The sequence below is a fragment of the Diceros bicornis genome, chromosome 34 (assembly GCF_020826845.1).
Source record: "Diceros bicornis minor isolate mBicDic1 chromosome 34, mDicBic1.mat.cur, whole genome shotgun sequence".
Classification (NCBI taxonomy): domain Eukaryota; kingdom Metazoa; phylum Chordata; class Mammalia; order Perissodactyla; family Rhinocerotidae; genus Diceros; species Diceros bicornis.
The window spans coordinates 22,185,207-22,201,665 of record NC_080773.1 but is presented as its reverse complement, the minus strand read 5'-3'; the positions used below and the strand labels follow the sequence as shown (position 1 = coordinate 22,201,665).

The window sequence follows — 16,459 nt, the reverse complement described above, 5'->3', positions numbered from 1 at the left end:
TCCATAGATGTGTGGTTTTTTTCTGGGCCCTCTATTCTGTTTCATTGATCTATGTGTCTGTTTTTATGCCAGTACCATACTGTTTTGATGACTATAGCTTTGTAATATAGTTTGAAATCAGGGAGTTTGATGCCTCCAGCTTTGTTCTTCTTTGTCAAGATTGCTTTGGCTATTCAGGGTCTTTTGTGGTTCCATACAAATTTTGGGATTGTTTGTTCTATTTCTGTGAAAAATGCCATTGGAATTTTGATTGGGATTGCATTGAATCTGTAGATTGCTTTGGGTAGTATGGACATTTTAACAATATTAATTCTTCCAATCCAAGAGCAGAGAATATCTTCCATTTATTTGTGTCTCCTTCAATTTCTTTCATCGCTGTCTTATCAATGGCTTTTAGTATAGTCACCCAGTTGTGCAACTACCAGCAGAGGAAATTTCAGAACATTTCCACCACCCCAAATAGAAACTCTGCACCCCTTAGCTTTCATCTTCCAAGCTCCCCTGCCCCTGGCAACCACTAATTTACTTTGGTCTCTATAGATTTGCCTATTCTGGACATATAAATGGACTCATGAATATGTAGTCTTTTGTGACTGACTTTTTTCACTTAGCATCATGTTTTCAAAGTTCATCCACGTTGTAGCCTGTGTCCATACTTCACTTCTTTTTATTGCCACAGGATAATCCACTGTTTGGATCTACCACATTTGGTTTATCCACTCAAGAGTTGATGGACACTTGGGTTGTTTCCATTTTCAGGCTATTATGAATAACGCTGCTGTGGACATTCATGTACAAGTTTTTGTGTGGACGTATGTTTTCATTTCTCTTAGGTAGACATTTAGGAGTGGAATCACTGGGTCCCGTGGTAACTGTTTAACCTTTTCGGGAACTGCCAGACTGCTTCCTGAAGTGGTTGCACCATTTTACATTCCCACCAACAGTGTTTGAGGGTTCCGATTTCTCCACCTCCTCACCAACACTTGCTATTATTTGGGGACTTTGTTTCAAACAGGGTCCCTCTGGCTGCTCTCTGGGGACCAGGCTGAAGGAGACAGAGGTAGAAGCTGGGAACCCAGTGAGGAGTGACTGTAACAGTGAGGCAGGAGAGCGTGGTGGCTGGACCGGAGTGCTGGAGCAGAGGAGGTAGGAAGCGACTGGATTGTGGAGAGACTTTGAAGATGGAGTTAATGGGATTTGTTACTAGATCAGTTCTGGGGTGCAAGAGAGGGAGGAGAGTCAAGAATGACCCGAAGATTCTCTATCAACTGAGACAGGTAAGACTGCGGTAGGAGAGGGTTCGGTGGGTGGAATCAGGACCTCAGTTTCGGACGCCTTGAGTTTAAGATACCCACCAGGCATATATATATATCACATCTTCTTTATCCATTCATCCACTGATGGACACTTAGGTTGCTTCCGTATAATATTCCAGGTGGGACTATTCAGTAGGGATTGGGTATTCGAGCCGGATCCTAGCATTAGTTGGCGTTCATTGCACGTTTCTTGAATAATTAAAGCCAGGACTGAATCCGAATCCAGGGTCCCAGTTGCCCCCTCCAAAAAATGGGGACAATACTTCCACTGACTACCAGGTTGTCAGCAGGCTGGGGCGATTCTTGTGCAGCACGGGGCAGGACTGCACACCTGGAAACTAAGGTTATGCGTAGGGTGGACAGACGGCCGAGGCCCGCAGGTCGGCAGAGAAATGGAGGTTACGCTGGGTTCAGGCAGTGTCGTCCATCCGTCTCCCCCGCCTCCCAGCCTCCGGCTGCCGTCGGGGAGGAGGAGGGGAGATTGGGTCGTCACCCTGTCTTCCCTCGCTTAGGCTGGGTTTCCTCCTCGAGGGCCGCCCAGGCCAAAACTGCTGATGGAAACCAGCTGCAGGAGGCGCCCAGGCTCGGCGCACGCCCAGGCCCCTCCCCGGCGCCGGCAGACCCCGCTGGGTGGGGGGGGGGACGAGGGCGCCCCAGCTTCCCTACCCCCTTCCGCAGCCGGGCCCCGGGCCCTGGCACGTCCGGCGCGCCTGATGCTTTCCAGATGTGAGCCTGGTTCCCCTCCCCCACCTGGCCCTGATTCTCCTGCGATGGACGGGGGAGGGGAGCCAGGGTCCAATACCCCCCTATCAAATCGCTACTAAGGACCCAGGCCGGTGTCCCCTCCCTGCCTGTCTCCCTTCCCTGTCCAGGCGGTAAAAACCGAACTGGGATGGGCAGACTGCGGTAGAGACGCTCCTCCCCCACCTCCACCTCTTCCCAGTGCTTCAGCCTCCGCCCCCCCCGCAGCGGGCTCGGGTGGCCTTGTTGGGATCCAGCCCCAAGACCCGCCCCTCGGGGCACGCCGCACCCAGGCCCCGCCCCTAACAGCCCGCCCCTGGACACGCCCCTGATAAACCCCGCCCCCGGACCACGCCCCTTCGAACGCGGGCCCGCGCCCCCGGCCACGCCCCTGGGACGCGCCTCTGCCGACAGGTCCCCTGCGGAAGGCTGGGTCTGCGTGTCTGTCTCTCTGCCCGCGTCTATCTCTGTCTCTGGGTGTCTGTGTTTCTCGGTCCCTGCCTCTGACTCTGTGTGTCTCTCCTGCCCCCTGCATGTCTCTGTGTCTCTCTCTGCAATCCTCTGTCTCTGTCTCTCTGAGTGCCTAGGTCTCTCTCTCTCCAAATTTCCGTCTCTGTGCCCCTCTGTCTCTGCGGCTCTCTGTCTCTGCCTGCATCTCCGCCTCTCTCGGAATTTCTCTGTGTCCCAGTCCATCTTCAGTGCTCTCCCTCCAGTCCCCTCCGCCTCTCTCTGTTTCTCTCTCCGCTGCCTGCATCCCCGGCCGGCCCGCGCGGGGGCGCCTGGCCCTCCCGGTTCCCACCCATCCCTACGGCCTCCGCGCCGGCGGGGTGGGCGGCTCGGCGGGCCGCGGGCGCCCCCGTGTGGCTGACCGGGGCTGTCCAGAGAGGCCAGAGAGCTGAGTGTGCGCTCCCGAAGGCTGTGCCCCGTGCAGGAGGGACACTGTGGGTGCCCGTGGGTGACCCCGGGAGATGGTGTGTAACCCCAAGAGACGGTGTGAGTGCGTACCACTGTGAGATTGTGCGTGACGCCAGAGGTTGTGTGCTGCTGTGTGACCTTGTGAGATTTTGTGTGACAGAGATTGGGTGTGACTGTGGGAAATCGTGTGTTACACCGAGAGGATGTGTGTGTGACTGTATGTGAGATGAGAGAGATGATGTATAGGGGACTGTGTGTGACACTGAGTTTGCATGTACCTGAGACACTATTTGGGGGACTCTGTGACATGCAGAGACCATATGTGAGAGTGAGAGATTGTGAGTGTGCAACATGGTGAGGACAAGAGCGCTGTGTGTGTCACACAAACAGGTGATGTGTGAGAGAGAGTGAGACTGAATGAATGTGATACACCAAGAAGGCAGTGTGAGAGGCTGGGGGGACTGGGTGTGACAGAGAGACTGTGTGAGTACGTGTCAGCCACACTGATGAACTGTGACACACTGTGTGTGACAATGTGTGACACAGATCGTGTGGGCTACTGAGAGACACACTGTTGTGACAGTGCGTGAGAGAGTGTGTGACTGTGCAGGGCACTCAGAGCTCAGAGTACAAGAGAGACCATGTGTGTGTAAGTGTGCAACACTCGAGATTGCTGTGTGAGGGTGACAGCTGTGTGCGACAGACTGCGTGAGGCTCAGCAAGAGATTCTGTACACGACAGTGTGTGTGGTGGGACAGACTGTGTGTGAGGGAATGTGTGTAAGATTGTGTGTGACAGCGGGAGATTGTGCAAGAATGAGCGTGGCTGTATGTGGGAGTCAGTGGATGTGAGACTGTGTGTTGCTGTGTAAGACTACAAAATATTGTGTGACAGTGCTTGACAAAGAGGTTTGAAGTCTCAATTCATGTAAATGTGTGTGACACCTTGAGAGATTGTGTGTGACACTGTTTGTACATTTGACACCCTGAGATGGTATATCTGACTGTGGTTGTGCAAGACGTCATTGGTGATGATGTGCCATGCTATGAAAGATGGTGAGGGACCACGAGTGACATTGTGAGAGACCCTGTGACTGTGGCGCTGTGGGAGGTTGTGTGTTGAGCACAGGTTGATTGTGAGACTGTGTCGCAACACTGGGTGCCCCAGCGAGATACTGTGCATCTCTGTGTGAGGGACGGCGAGTGTGAGTCTGTGTGCTGAGAGGGGTCGTCTGAGCTGGGTGACACTGAGGTGGTGGGTGTGACAGGGTGGGAGAGCATGTGTGACGGAGTGAGAGCCCATGTGGGACACACAGGAGAGATTTGTGTGACTGTGCAATAAGTGCAGCAGGGTGTGGGGCACGCCTTGAGAGACTGTGTCTTTGTGTGTCTGTGTTTGTATGTGAGACAGAGACAGGGATAGAGAGAGATGGCTAGGGGAGACTGGGAGAGAGAGAGAGAGACACAGACAACACAGGAGACAGAGACACAGAAACAGAAAGACGAAGAGGGGGACGGACAGACATAGAGAGAGGACCCAGAGAGACAGACCCAGTGGTGGTGGAGGGAGGAGGCGGGTCCTCAGGGGCTGCGCCCTGGGGGAGGGGGCGGGGCGGGGCTGGGGACAGGGGACCCAGACGCTGCCTCCCAGCCTCTGCCACCCGCCCGCCATCCCAGCCCTGAGTCGCAACAGGTAGGAGGCTCCAGTCCTACCCCAACAGCTAGTCCCTCTGCCCATCCGGCCACAGTCTGTCCGCCTGGGAATGAACGAATGCATGAGCGAATGAATGACTTTATACCTCTGCGTCTCCATCTGCCTGGCTCTCCCCCAGCCCCTCCATCTCCCTCTGTCTGTCCCCTGCTCCTTCTCTCCTCTGTTGCTGTATCCCCCTGTGCCTCTCTCTCGCCCTCTATCCGGTCCCTTCCTCTACTCCTCCATTTGTCCCTCTCTGTCCTCTCCCACCCCATCCCTCCTGCACCCCTCCAGCTCCCCTTCTCTGTCCCCCTCTGTCACTTTGTCCCCCCGTGCCTCCATCCCCTCTATCATCAGTCCCTTCCTTTGCCTCTCTATTTGTCCCTCCCTCTACTCCCTCCATCACTTCATCCCTCCCCCATCTCTCCATCTCTCCTTCACCCTCCTCAGTCTCTTTATTTTCCCCCGTGCCTCAGTCTCTCCCTCTGTCACTTTGTCTCTGCCCTTCCGTTTGTCTCTCTCTCCATCCTCTCTTCCCCTCTCCCAGTCATGGCCGGTGTGGCCCCCCCCGGGTCCCCCCAGCCCTCTCTCCGGCTACTAATGAGCAGAGGAGCCTTTGAGGTGGCCAGGTCTGGGGTGGGGGGGCCCCCGAAGGAGGTGGAGGGGGCAGCTGCTGCCAAGGCCCTAATGAGGCCCCCTCTGCGCCCCTCCCGCGGCGATCTTAATTCTTTGTTCTCCCTGGAGCCGCCGCTAATTGGCCTGGGGAGGGGCCCCCTCCTGGCTCATGCTCTATCCCCGGGGGCCCAGGACACCTGGGTCCTCACCCAGCACCTGTGGCCCTGTCCCTCTGTCTCCCTCTCCACCTGCCTCTCAGCCTCCCATCTGTGCTTCCCTCCTGCCTTCCCTCGCCCCTCTCTGTTCCTCCACCTGCCTCTAGGTACCCCATTTGTGCACCCCTCCAGCCCTCCTCTTGCCCCTCTCGTCCCTGTTCAACTGTCCCTCCTTCGGCCTGCCTCTTGGGCCCTCATCTGTGCGTCTCTTCACCCCTCCCCTTTTCCCTCTGTTTTCCTGTCCCTCTCTGCACCTGCCTCTGGGCACCCCATCCGTGCGCCCTTCCACCCACGCCCCTGTTACTGGGGCCCACCACCACCGCCACCCTTACCTGGGGACCCAGACTTGCCCTAGCCCACCCCCTCAACGCCCACTCCCGCCCGGCTTTTAACCCCTTCTCCGCCGCAGCCATGTCCAACAACATGGCCAAGATCGCCGAGGCCCGCAAGACGGTGGAACAGCTGAAGCTGGAGGTGAACATCGACCGCATGAAGGTGCCGGGTCAGGGTGGGGAGGAAGGCGGGGGCTCCGGGGCCAGGGTGTGGACAGGGCGGGGTTGGGGGTGGAGCCCGGAGCCGCAGTGGGAAGATCCTGTTCCCAACAGGGCTGGACCCGGGGCGGGGCCCGGGGGAGGGGCCTTGGGACGGGGCGGTGCCGGGCGAGGGGAGGGAGCCCGGACAGGGGCGGAGCCTGATAAGCGGCGGGCCCGGGGCGGGGCCCGGGGCGGGGCCGGGCGAGGGCAGGGCGCCCGGACAGGGGCGGAGCCTGGTACGGGGTGGGCCTGGGGCGGGGCACGGGGCGGGGCCGGGCGAGGGAAGGGCTCCCGGAAAGGGGCGGAGCCTGATAAGGGGCGGGCCGGGGGCGGGGCCTTGGGATGGGGCGGGGCCGGGCGAGGGGAGGGAGCCCGGACGGGGGCGGAGCCTGATAAGCGGCGGGCCGGGGGCGGGGCCTTGGGATGGGGCGGGGCCGGGCGAGAGGAGGGAGCCCGGACAGGGGCGGAGCCTGGTAAGGGGCGGGCCCGGGGCGGGGCCCTGGGGCGGAACCGGGAAAGGGGCGGAGCCGGGACAGGAGCAGGCCTGGAGGGGCCCGGGGGCGGGGCCTCGGGGCGGGGCGTGGACTTATCCCGGGCGCCCGCAGGTGTCGCAGGCGGCGGCCGAGCTCCTCTCGTTCTGCGAGACGCACGCCAAAGATGACCCGCTGGTGACGCCGGTGCCCGCCGCAGAGAACCCCTTCCGTGACAAGCGCCTCTTCTGCGTCCTGCTCTGAGCCTTCCCGACAGCTTACCTTCCCCTGCCACAGTATGAAACCAATAAACGTGGTGACTCTGGTGGTACCCGTGCTTTCGGGGGAAACTGAGGCATGCGCAGATTTGTGTTCCTTCTCATTCCTTCTGAGTGCGTGTGGGATGTGGAGGGGTGGGGGTGAGGATATGCTGGGTGTGTTGGCACCCAGGAGGTAATGGGGTGAAGACTGTGGACTCCAGCGCTGTCGGAACCCTCAGCTGGCCTCGCTCCTCTGCTCAGTCCTGGGCTGGAGACTCCTGGGAGCCCGGGTGCCGGTCCCACTTTTCTCATCCCCTGAATGACAGGACCCCCTTTTTTCCCATCTGGCTGCCGCCTGCTGCAGGGCTACCTCTGTCTTTAAGCACTGAACTCTGTTCATTTATTCCTTCTTCCAAGTACTCCCTGAGTACCTACTCTGTGACCCACCCTGTGCTGGGTGAAGCTAGGGATATGGCTGTGATGGGGACAGCCCTGCTGCTGTCCTCCTGGGGCTCAGAATCCAGTGGGAGAGACAGATCTGTCCCCAGATAGTGACACCCCGAGTGGGCAGGGCTGGGGTGGGGGAGCTCAGAGGGAGTGCCTGACTCAGCATAGAGGGCTTCCTGGAGGAGGGGACATCTAAGCTGGAACATGGTGGTAATAAAACTTGGGGACCCGGAGAAGAGAGAAGCTTGGCTAGAGGTAGAGACAAATTAATGGGTACATTTCTTCCTTCAACAATAATTTTCTTTGTCCTGGGGACACCGGGGTGACTGTGACAGCTCCGGTTACTGGCCCTATGTTTTCCACTTCACATATTGGTGGCCTACGGAACATAGATAGCCTGCAGTTATATTTTTTTGGTTCTCTTCTTTTGGCCTACATAATGTTTAAAAATGTTCTTGACTTGGTTGCCAGATTGAAAAATAGGAGTACATCATATAAAAGTCCCTATTTCTAGCTTCTCCCGAATTGGAAAGTCTGGTGACCTCAGACCTGCACAGCCCCACAGGGTGACCATAGGCTATGAGATGGGACCTGGACTTTCCAGCTCACCCAAGGCCCCACCGTACCGTATTGTCTCCCGGTTCAGGAGGCTGAGGGCCAGTTGTTATTTATCATGGAGCCCGTGTTGGGGGCTTCTTAGGGTGGAATGAGGAGAAAAGTGTCACGTCTGTTGAAAATGAGGAAATGCAGACTGGGTGAGCTGTGGGTTTGGTTAATTATTTTACCTGGTTGGCCTGAGGGCCTCTGAGTTCGCGACCCTGTCCCCTCTCCTCACCCCCACCTCCTCTTCTCTCAAGACTAACACCTCTGCTCCCCAGCTTGGGGCTGACTGAGGCTGGACCCCTGGGTTTGGATGGAGCCGGCTCACCAGGCCTCCCCTCCCCAGAGGGGGCTGTGCATGCGTCTGGCAAGTGCTCCATTATTCACATCGGATTAGGGTCCCCTGGGTCCCCACTCTGAGCTTCCTGTTGCATTGATCAGGAGCAGCTGTAATTACATCTCTCTCCTGCCTCCCACCTCTCAGCTGGCTCCGACCTAGTTGCATCATGTCTGGGGGAGCCCCGGGGGAGAGAGGGGGACAGAGAGAGCCAAGGATGAGCTGGGGGGCAGGGAGGCTGGGAGGGAAGTTGCCGGAAGGATTCTGGAATTTCTCAGGCCCAGCACCCTAGAACCTGAAATGCAAAGGAATCTAGAATTCCAGGACCTTGGAGGGCTGGAATTCTGGAGTCCTTCAATCCTGTGGGGCCAGGATTCTGGGGTCCTGCGGCCTTGTCCAGCTAGGACCCGGAGCTCGGCACTTAAATCCCGGACTGTGGGAGTGGGACCCTGTCAGCCCTGGGGTCTTGGGGCGGGGTAGCATAGATTCCTCCTCCTGCGCCTTCCTGGTCTTGAGGAATGGAATCCAAGGAGGAGCAAGCAGAGCTGGCTGACCTGATGTGGGGAAGGAAGGGCGGCCAGAGGACATGTCTGCCTGGAGGAGGAGGGAGAGGGAGGAGGGGGGCTGAGCGAGCCTGGACCTGGTCACGACTGAGGCTGGGAGGGAGGAGAGGCCAGAGGGACAGGGCAGGTCCCGAGTGACCAGCCTCCACGCATGCAAACCCAGATAACCTTGTTAGTGGGTATGACTCTGCAGCACAAGCTTCTGGTCGCCCGCTGCTCTTTCCTGCCACCCCCAGCCATGAGGTCTCTGGGGTCAGAGCCAGGCCAAGAGGCAGAGAGGTGAGCGCCCTCAGTGGTCCCCTCCCACTTTACCCCAAACCCTGAGGGCGTTGGCCGCCCCTCCAAGGCTGTCTCCCATCTGCACCCCACACGCTCAGAGCAGTGCTTGGCACGGCTGGGGGGCTGGGGGTCTGGGGGAGGGGTAGGCCAGAGCTAGAATGAGGATTCATCATGGTCCTCTCTTATCAAGAGTCTCATTTCACATTTCACTTAATTCTCCGATAGCCAAAGGGACTCTGCTTATCCCCATTTTGCAGACATGAGACACAGGCACGAGAGGTGACGCCTCCTGGCCAGTTGGGGCTTGAGTTTGCAGTGGGAGCCAGTGCATGAGTGGGCAGGAGGGCTGGATGTGTTCGGGGGGCTTGAAGGATGGACGTGAGGGTGTCCAAGGTGAGGGCCCCCGCCAGACAGAGGAAGGGCAGGGACGACCCAGTAGAGCCCCCTGGAGCAGGGGCGAGAAGCAGAGGCCGGCAGGTAGACCGGGCCCGTGGGGGTGGAGAGAAGGGTGTGGCAGAGAAAAACGGCCTTTAGCTGTAGGTGCTGGGACCTGCCGAGTAGGGGCAGGTCGGGGTGGCACATGGCAGCTTCCCGAAGCAGGGAGAGGGCACAGGCGGGCGGCGGGCTTGGCAGGCGTGAGCAGCTGGTGGCGCGCGTGTGGGGGACGAGATGGGGCCAGCTTCTTCCCAGGGCACGGCCGGGAGGATGGAAGCCAGACCGTCAGCAGAGGGTCGGGCCCAGGGCAGGCCGGGATCTTAGGTCAGCGGTCCAGATGCAGGCCTGGGCAGGTGGCTGGAGGCGCTGGCCGGCAGGCGTGGGTGAGGCCCATTAGGGCCCCATTTCCTGGCCGGCTTTGGCGTTTGCCCTCTTGAGGACACCGACCCAGATGGGAATCTGGGCTGGTGTGGAATGACTCAGCTGAGGGCCTGCCTGCCCAGGCTCCGGCTACCTTCCTCCCCCATCACTCGTCGAATGTCATTTGGGAGCAAGCCCCCTCTGGCCCTTCAGCATCCCCGGCCTTTGGAGCACAGTAAGTGGGTTAGGGTTTGTTGAATGAATAATAGGAAGAGCAGCAGCTCTTTGAGGGCTTGCTGGAGGCAGGCAGGGTGAACTGCGTCTCTCGTCTCCACACACGCTCCAAGGGTGAGGCAGCCGTTCGATGAAGAACATCACGGCTGAGATAGGGGAAGTCATTTTCCAGTGTCACACAGCATGTGGCTGTGAGTGGTGGAGGGGACGTTCCAACCCCACTGTCTTTCCCCTGCACCAGGCGGCCCCTCCACATGCAAACACACCTGAGTGGACACAGCCACAAAGCAACACGTGAGCCCACAGTAAACACACGTGCACAGACACACAAAAAGACACACAAATAGACCTTAGAGAAAATGATGCTCACCCACTGTCACCACACACATACACACTCATCTTGCTGATAAAGTGCTCACTTTCGACCCCCTGGTGTAGTGGTTAAGTTTGTGTGCTCCGCTTTGGCGGCCTAGGTTCATGGGTTTGGATCCCTGGCGCGGATATACACCACTTGTCAGCCATGCTGTGGTGGCATCCCACATACAAAAATAGAGGAAGATTGGCACAGATGTTAGCTCAGGGCCAATCTTCCTCAGCAAAAAAAAAAAAAAAAAGCTCACTTATGTCACACAGCCCCAGTCATCCCACACAGACCCATACATGAAGTTTGCACATCCACAGTCCCTAGCACACCCCCTCCCGGGTACCCATCCCCCTCCCCTCCCGGGTGCTGTGTGTCCATTTCCAGTTGTCTCTGGGCTGTCCTCCCTCTTCTGCCCACTGCTCCGGGGTCCCTCTGGGGAGGCCCGAGTCCTGTTCCTAGCAGTGGGGGAGGGACGAGAGCTGCTGACTTACCCATCCAGAGCAGTTCCTTCCCACAGCTCCCCCTACCCCTGGAGGCCACCCCCACGGGAGCCCAGCCGGGGTGACTTCTCACCCCAAGGCACCTGGACCGAAGAGGAACGCTTCGTGGGCTTTGCTGTGGGCTTGGCCTATGGGCCTGGCTGGGGCCACCGTTGGGCAGGTGGCTGGGGCCACTGTTGGGCCCCTGCAAGGTGAGTGGAGGTGTGTCTGGCACTGGCATGGACCCCAGGAGCCCTTAGTCCTCTCGATAGGAATGAGGGACTGTCACTGCCAGCCCTGCCTGCTCTGGAGCACAGAACTGATGCCAGGGTTGCAAAGGCTCTTGGCACCCACTGGGACAGGTGGGGAAACTGAGGCCTGGAGGGGGCAGGGGCTTGTCTGAGGTCTCACTGGTCATGGGAGCAGAGTGGACTTCCTGAATGCTCAAGGGTCCCTGGTGGGGACAGGAAGCCAGTGGGAGGGAGGCTCCGGGAACCAGAGCTCCCCCTACACCCTGCAACTCCCCGATGCTGAGACAGGATGCGAGCCTGCCAGGCATCATCCCTCATTAATATGATATAACTTCCTGAGTTCCCCCTGGTCCGCCTGGGGACTGGAGAGCATGGGGGTGGGGGGACCACGTGGCCAGGAGGCCCGAGACCCGCACACACAGGCACCCACACAGGCTGGAGCTGGGACATCCATCCTGCCGGAAGCTGGGGGTGCCAGCTGGGCATGGGTGATAGGGACACGGAGGGAAGGGGCAAGGGGTTGTGGTCACCAGGACCACACGGGGACGGAGAGGGGACGTCCGTGGCTGCTCACTCATCCAGCCCTTGGAGTCGGGAGTGTCCCTCTGGCCTAGGATGTGACACGACATCCCCACAGGCTCTCTTCTTGTTACAAGGAGGGCTCTGGGATGGGCCACTGGCCACGGTCGGCCACGAGGCCTGTGAAGCTGGTGTCACCCCATTATACAGAAGAGGAAACTGAGATAACCCATCCTCACCTGGGACCATCACACAGCAGCGAGGTGGTTGAATTGGGACAGGAACCCAAGTCAGATGGAGCGAGACCCTGAGTTTACTGTAATCTCTACATTTAAACCGCCTCCCTGAAAAATCAGGGGTGTCTGAGAGGGTCTCCGCGGTCTCTTCTGGCCCTTATGGCCAGTGAGGCTGCATGGGAAGCCGTGGGCTGAGTGGCAATGGGGACTGGTGACCACCGTGCTGGCGGCTGGGACACGCAGGCTGACCACGCTGGCCCGAGGGCAGCGGTGGCGGTGGGGGTGTGTTTGGGGCGGGGTGGGAGAGATCAATGTGATGGAGATGTTGGAGCCCTGGACAGCTGTCTGTAGCCAAAATATTATTCCTGGAGCTCAAGGTCACCAGAGCTTGGCCTAGGGCCTGAGAGGGCTGGGGTGAGAGGCAAGAGGGCCGGAGGGCACTTCCCTTTGATTCCCTGGAAGTTCTCGGGGCCTGTCCCCTGTCACCGAAGTCCCTCCTCCCCTGCGCCCCCTTCCCAGGCCCCGGCCAGTGAGCGTGGGAGCTGGGAGCCTGAGGACAGGCTCCAGGGACTGGCATGTTCCCTCTGGCCCGGTCACCTCCTTCCCCAGCCTTCTGGAAGGAGTGAATTGTGTTTAGGGAACAAAAATCTCGGTAGTGCCTGGAAAACACTACATCAGGGAGGAATTTCCTGGTCATTTCTCAATCCCTGGGTAATGTCCTAACCCTGGGGCTTGGAGCCCAGAATAGCTAGATCCCAGAGGCCACCCCCGCCAGCCTCGCAGACCGCTCAGCTGTGCCCCTCAGGTCCTATCCGGGCCCATACTGGTGAGCTCCAGACTCCAAGTGTAATGACTCAGTGATCCCGACCCAGGGCCACTGGGAGACTCTGGGGAAGGCAGAAGGGCAGAGACTGGTGTGAGGAGGAGACAGGTGGCTCCACGATGGGGACCGTGAGAGGACGCGGGGAGGGGAGGCAGAGGCCTGAGATGGATGTCCTGGGCAGGGGGAACGGAGTGAGCGCGCCAGGGAAGCCGGGAGGGAGCCCAGGGGGCCTCTGGAGAAGGCAGGGAGAGGGAAGGCGGGGCAGAGAGAGGAAATGAAAAAGCTGGGGCGAGCAGGCAAGATGAGTAGAGAGGGAGGAGGGGGAGAGTAGGGAGAAGCTGACACACGGAGACGGACACGGACGGGAGACCTGGGCGCGAGGGGACACAGGAGGGGTTGAGAGAGACTGCAGAGGTGCGGTGAGGAGGGCTGGGGAAGCAGAAAGCAGAGACGGGGCTAGAGGGCTGTGGGGGGAGAGAGAGGGAGGGAGAGGCAGGGGGGTGGACAAGGGAGGGGACAGAGACAGAGAGAGCGAGAGACAGAGACAGAGAAGGAAGGAACCAGGGAGGCGGAGAGAGAAGGACGAGACAGAGAGAGACAGATAGCGAGAGAGAAACAAACGGGAGAGAGAGAGAAGACAGAGGGGAGAGAAATACCATCAGACAGACAGACAGACGCACAGCAAGAACTGTGTGTCCGCGGGGAGACCCCCAGCTGCCGGGAGGACATGGGGACGCCGGTGGCGGGCATCTGAGCCGGCCGCAGGGGCAGACCAGGCTCGCCCTCACCCCCCACCTCCCACCCTTGGGACCCCTGCAGTCCAGGCCGGCAGACGGAGGCGAGGATGGCGGACTCGTGCCGGAACCTCACCTACGTGCGGGACTCGGTGGGCCCGGCCACCAGCACCCTGATGTTCGTGGCGGGCGTGGTGGGCAACGGGCTGGCACTGGGCATCCTGGGGACGCGGCGGCGGTCGCGGCCCTCGGCCTTCGCGGTGCTGGTCACCGGGCTGGCGGTCACCGATCTGCTGGGCACGTGCTTCCTGAGCCCGGCCGTGTTCGTGGCCTACGCGCGCAACAGCTCGCTGCTGGGCCTGGCCCGGGGCCGCCCTGCGCTCTGCGACGCCTTCGCCTTCGCCATGACCTTCTTCGGCCTGGCCTCCACGCTCATCCTCTGCGCCATGGCCGTGGAGCGCTGCCTGGCGCTCAGCCACCCCTACCTCTACGCCCAGCTGGACGCGCCGCGCTGCGCCCGCCTGGCGCTGCCCGCCGTCTACGCCTTCTGCGCCCTCTTCTGCTCGCTGCCCCTGCTGGGCCTCGGCCAGCACCAGCAGTACTGCCCCGGGAGCTGGTGCTTCATCCGCATGCGCTCCGCCGAGCCGGGCGGCTGCGCCTTCTCGCTGGCCTACGCCAGCCTCGTGGCCCTGCTGGTGGCCGCCATCGTCCTCTGCAACGGCTCCGTCACCCTCAGCCTCTGCCGCATGTACCGCCAGCAGAGGCGCCACCAGGGCTCGCTGGTCCCCGGGCCCCGCGGGGGCGAGGACGAGGTTGACCACCTGATTCTGCTGGCCCTCATGACGGGCATCATGGCCGTGTGCTCCCTGCCTCTCACGGTGAGTCCGCTCTGCAGCTGGGGTGGGTGGTGGGAAGGGGGGTGGCGCTCGGCTCTGCGCGCCATTGGTGGTGCCCATTTCACGGATGGGGAAACTGAGTCTCAAAGGGGTCAGAGGCTTTGTCCACGGTCAAGCAGCTCCTGACTTTCTGGAAAGTCTCTCTCCATTTGCTTCTACCTCGTTTGACTCGTCTTGACCCCTTGTCTCCCCCTTCCACATCTTTAGTCCCCCCAAGATCAAACACGCCCCCAACCTTCCCCTACCCCTGTAATGATAATACGATCCACCATCTGTTAAGCACTTCCTCTGTGTCCCCCCCATGCTCAGATAATCTTCACAATTACTTTACGCATTCATTCCATGAACGTGTAGCAAGAAAGAGACAAATCCCGGTCCTGTCACCAGACAAGCGGTGATGTCTCTTGCCCACGACCACACAGAGCCAGGTCTGGCCCCTGGGCTCCTGATTCTAGAGTCTCATTTCCTGGCAATGGAGTTCCCCACTTCCCCAAACAGCCCCATCCACCATCTGCCCTTGGAATCTCCGGGCCTCGCCCCTTTCCCGCAGGAGCTCCTGCCCAGCCTCTCCAGAATTGCAGCAGGGCAGACCCTGCTACTGTGGCACCGGGTCACCCCACCTACTCTCTGGGCCTCAGTTTCCCTTTCTGTAAAATGCAAGGGCTGGGCTAGATTTGAGGGTTGTCAAACCTTTTGGGGGTTGTGGATGACTCAGAGGCTAGAAGCCGTGGACAGACACAGGCACAGCCCCAGGGCCCACTCACATGGCCCCGTCTCTCCCTTTGCACCTCTGCTGGCTGTTTCCTGGGGCTTTCTCTCCCTCTGGTCCCCAGATGCATTTGTTACTTCGTTTCCATCTTATGTCCTTCCCATTCTGACAGCCCCCCCCAATTCCTGCAGGCAAGCGAGTGGGAGGAGGGGAACCAGGGTGATGTGTGTAGGGGGTGGGTGCTTCCTGACACCCTCGTCCTGCCCCCAGATCCGCGGCTTCACCCAGGCCATCGCCCCGGACAGCAGTGAGATGGGCGACCTCCTTGCCTTCCGTTTCAACGCCTTCAACCCCATCCTGGACCCCTGGGTCTTCATCCTTTTCCGCAAGGCCATCTTCCAGCGCCTCAAGCTCTGGTTCTGCTGTCTGTGCCCCAGGCCTGCCCACGGTGACTCGCAGATACCCCTCTCCCCGGTCTCAGGGAGGAAGGACCGAAGGGCCCCCACTGCTCTCGGGGAGAAGGAGGGGAGCTGGGTGCCTTTGTCAGCCTGGGGTGAGGGTCATGGGGCGCCCTTGCCTCCCGCACGGCGGTCCGGCGCCAGCACCGTGGGAACGCCGACCAAACTGGGGACCGCGGCCGCCTGCTCACTCTGCTGACATCTGCCCTGTGATCTCCCGCCTTGTCTTCCGGGAGCGGGAGCCAGATCATCAGGGGCATGGCCGGGGGTGGACAAGCAGAGAGATGACTCTTCTGCCCTCGCCTGCCGGAACCTTGACCCCCTGAGTTCAGGGGGCGACCTGCTGCTATTTCTTCTCCTTCTGGGTGGCCATCACAGGCTCCGGGAGGAGAGGGAGGGAGACAGGGAAGGTTGATCCTGGAGCACGAAAAGAACAGTTCTCTCAAAATAACCAGTGGCCTGGCCGGCCTGGTCTGGCCCTGGCTTGCCGCTCCATCTCACTGTCTAAATATTTAGAAGGCGGAACAGTTCCCAGCGGCTCCTGTGCACTGGGGTCTGCTCTGGTTAAGGTTCCCGCTCTGATCCTCATCCGTTCAGGGGACCCCAGCTGCCCATCCCAAATCCCCAGGGGCCCTGCCCTCTCCTAGGTCGCTCCAAGAGCCACCCTCTCTTGCTTCCTGCCTCCCCTCACTTCTGACTCTTCATCAGACCTGGGAGCCCCCAGGGGAGGCGGAGGAAGGGGAGACTCTGGCACTGTGGGCGACACTGCTGGACACGTCTTGGGGAAACTGCGACCGAGGCGTGGGAGATGTGGATCCCAGGGACCACTAAGAACGCAGAGCTAAGTCCTGTGTCTATCCCTGAATAAATAGCTGCCTCCTTCTAGAGCCTGAGCTCATCTCATAGGTCCTTGGAGCCCTCACAAAAATTTCATTCATTCATGCAACAAATAGTGGGGCTGACTCTGCCAGGTGTTGG

The 16,459-nt window shown here is 59.8% G+C and overlaps 2 protein-coding genes across 2 annotated transcripts; both read left to right on the top strand.

Moving 5' to 3' along the window:
- Positions 1-5,905: 5,905 nt before the first annotated feature.
- Positions 5,906-6,835, top strand: GNG8 (G protein subunit gamma 8). The gene is made up of 2 exons (XM_058530997.1): positions 5,906-5,989; positions 6,633-6,835. The coding sequence occupies exons 1-2, from the start codon at positions 5,906-5,908 to the stop codon at positions 6,759-6,761; spliced, it is 213 nt and encodes a 70-aa protein (XP_058386980.1). The 3' UTR covers positions 6,762-6,835.
- Positions 6,836-13,528: 6,693 nt separating this feature from the next.
- Positions 13,529-15,683, top strand: PTGIR (prostaglandin I2 receptor). Its single transcript, XM_058530996.1, has 2 exons — positions 13,529-14,296; positions 15,294-15,683. The coding sequence occupies exons 1-2, from the start codon at positions 13,529-13,531 to the stop codon at positions 15,678-15,680; spliced, it is 1,155 nt and encodes a 384-aa protein (XP_058386979.1). The 3' UTR covers positions 15,681-15,683.
- The last annotated feature ends 776 nt before the right edge of the window (positions 15,684-16,459 follow it).

Bases quoted from the DNA above. Each gene is read 5' to 3' on its own strand.
- GNG8 (XM_058530997.1), top strand. From the start codon at position 5,906: ATGTCCAACAACATGGCCAAGATCGCCGAGGCCCGCAAGACGGTGGAA. The intron at 5,990-6,632 runs GTGCCGGGTCAG...GGGCGCCCGCAG, and splicing joins TGAACATCGACCGCATGAAG to GTGTCGCAGGCGGCGGCCGA.
- PTGIR (XM_058530996.1), top strand. From the start codon at position 13,529: ATGGCGGACTCGTGCCGGAACCTCACCTACGTGCGGGACTCGGTGGGC. The intron at 14,297-15,293 runs GTGAGTCCGCTC...TCCTGCCCCCAG, and splicing joins TGTGCTCCCTGCCTCTCACG to ATCCGCGGCTTCACCCAGGC.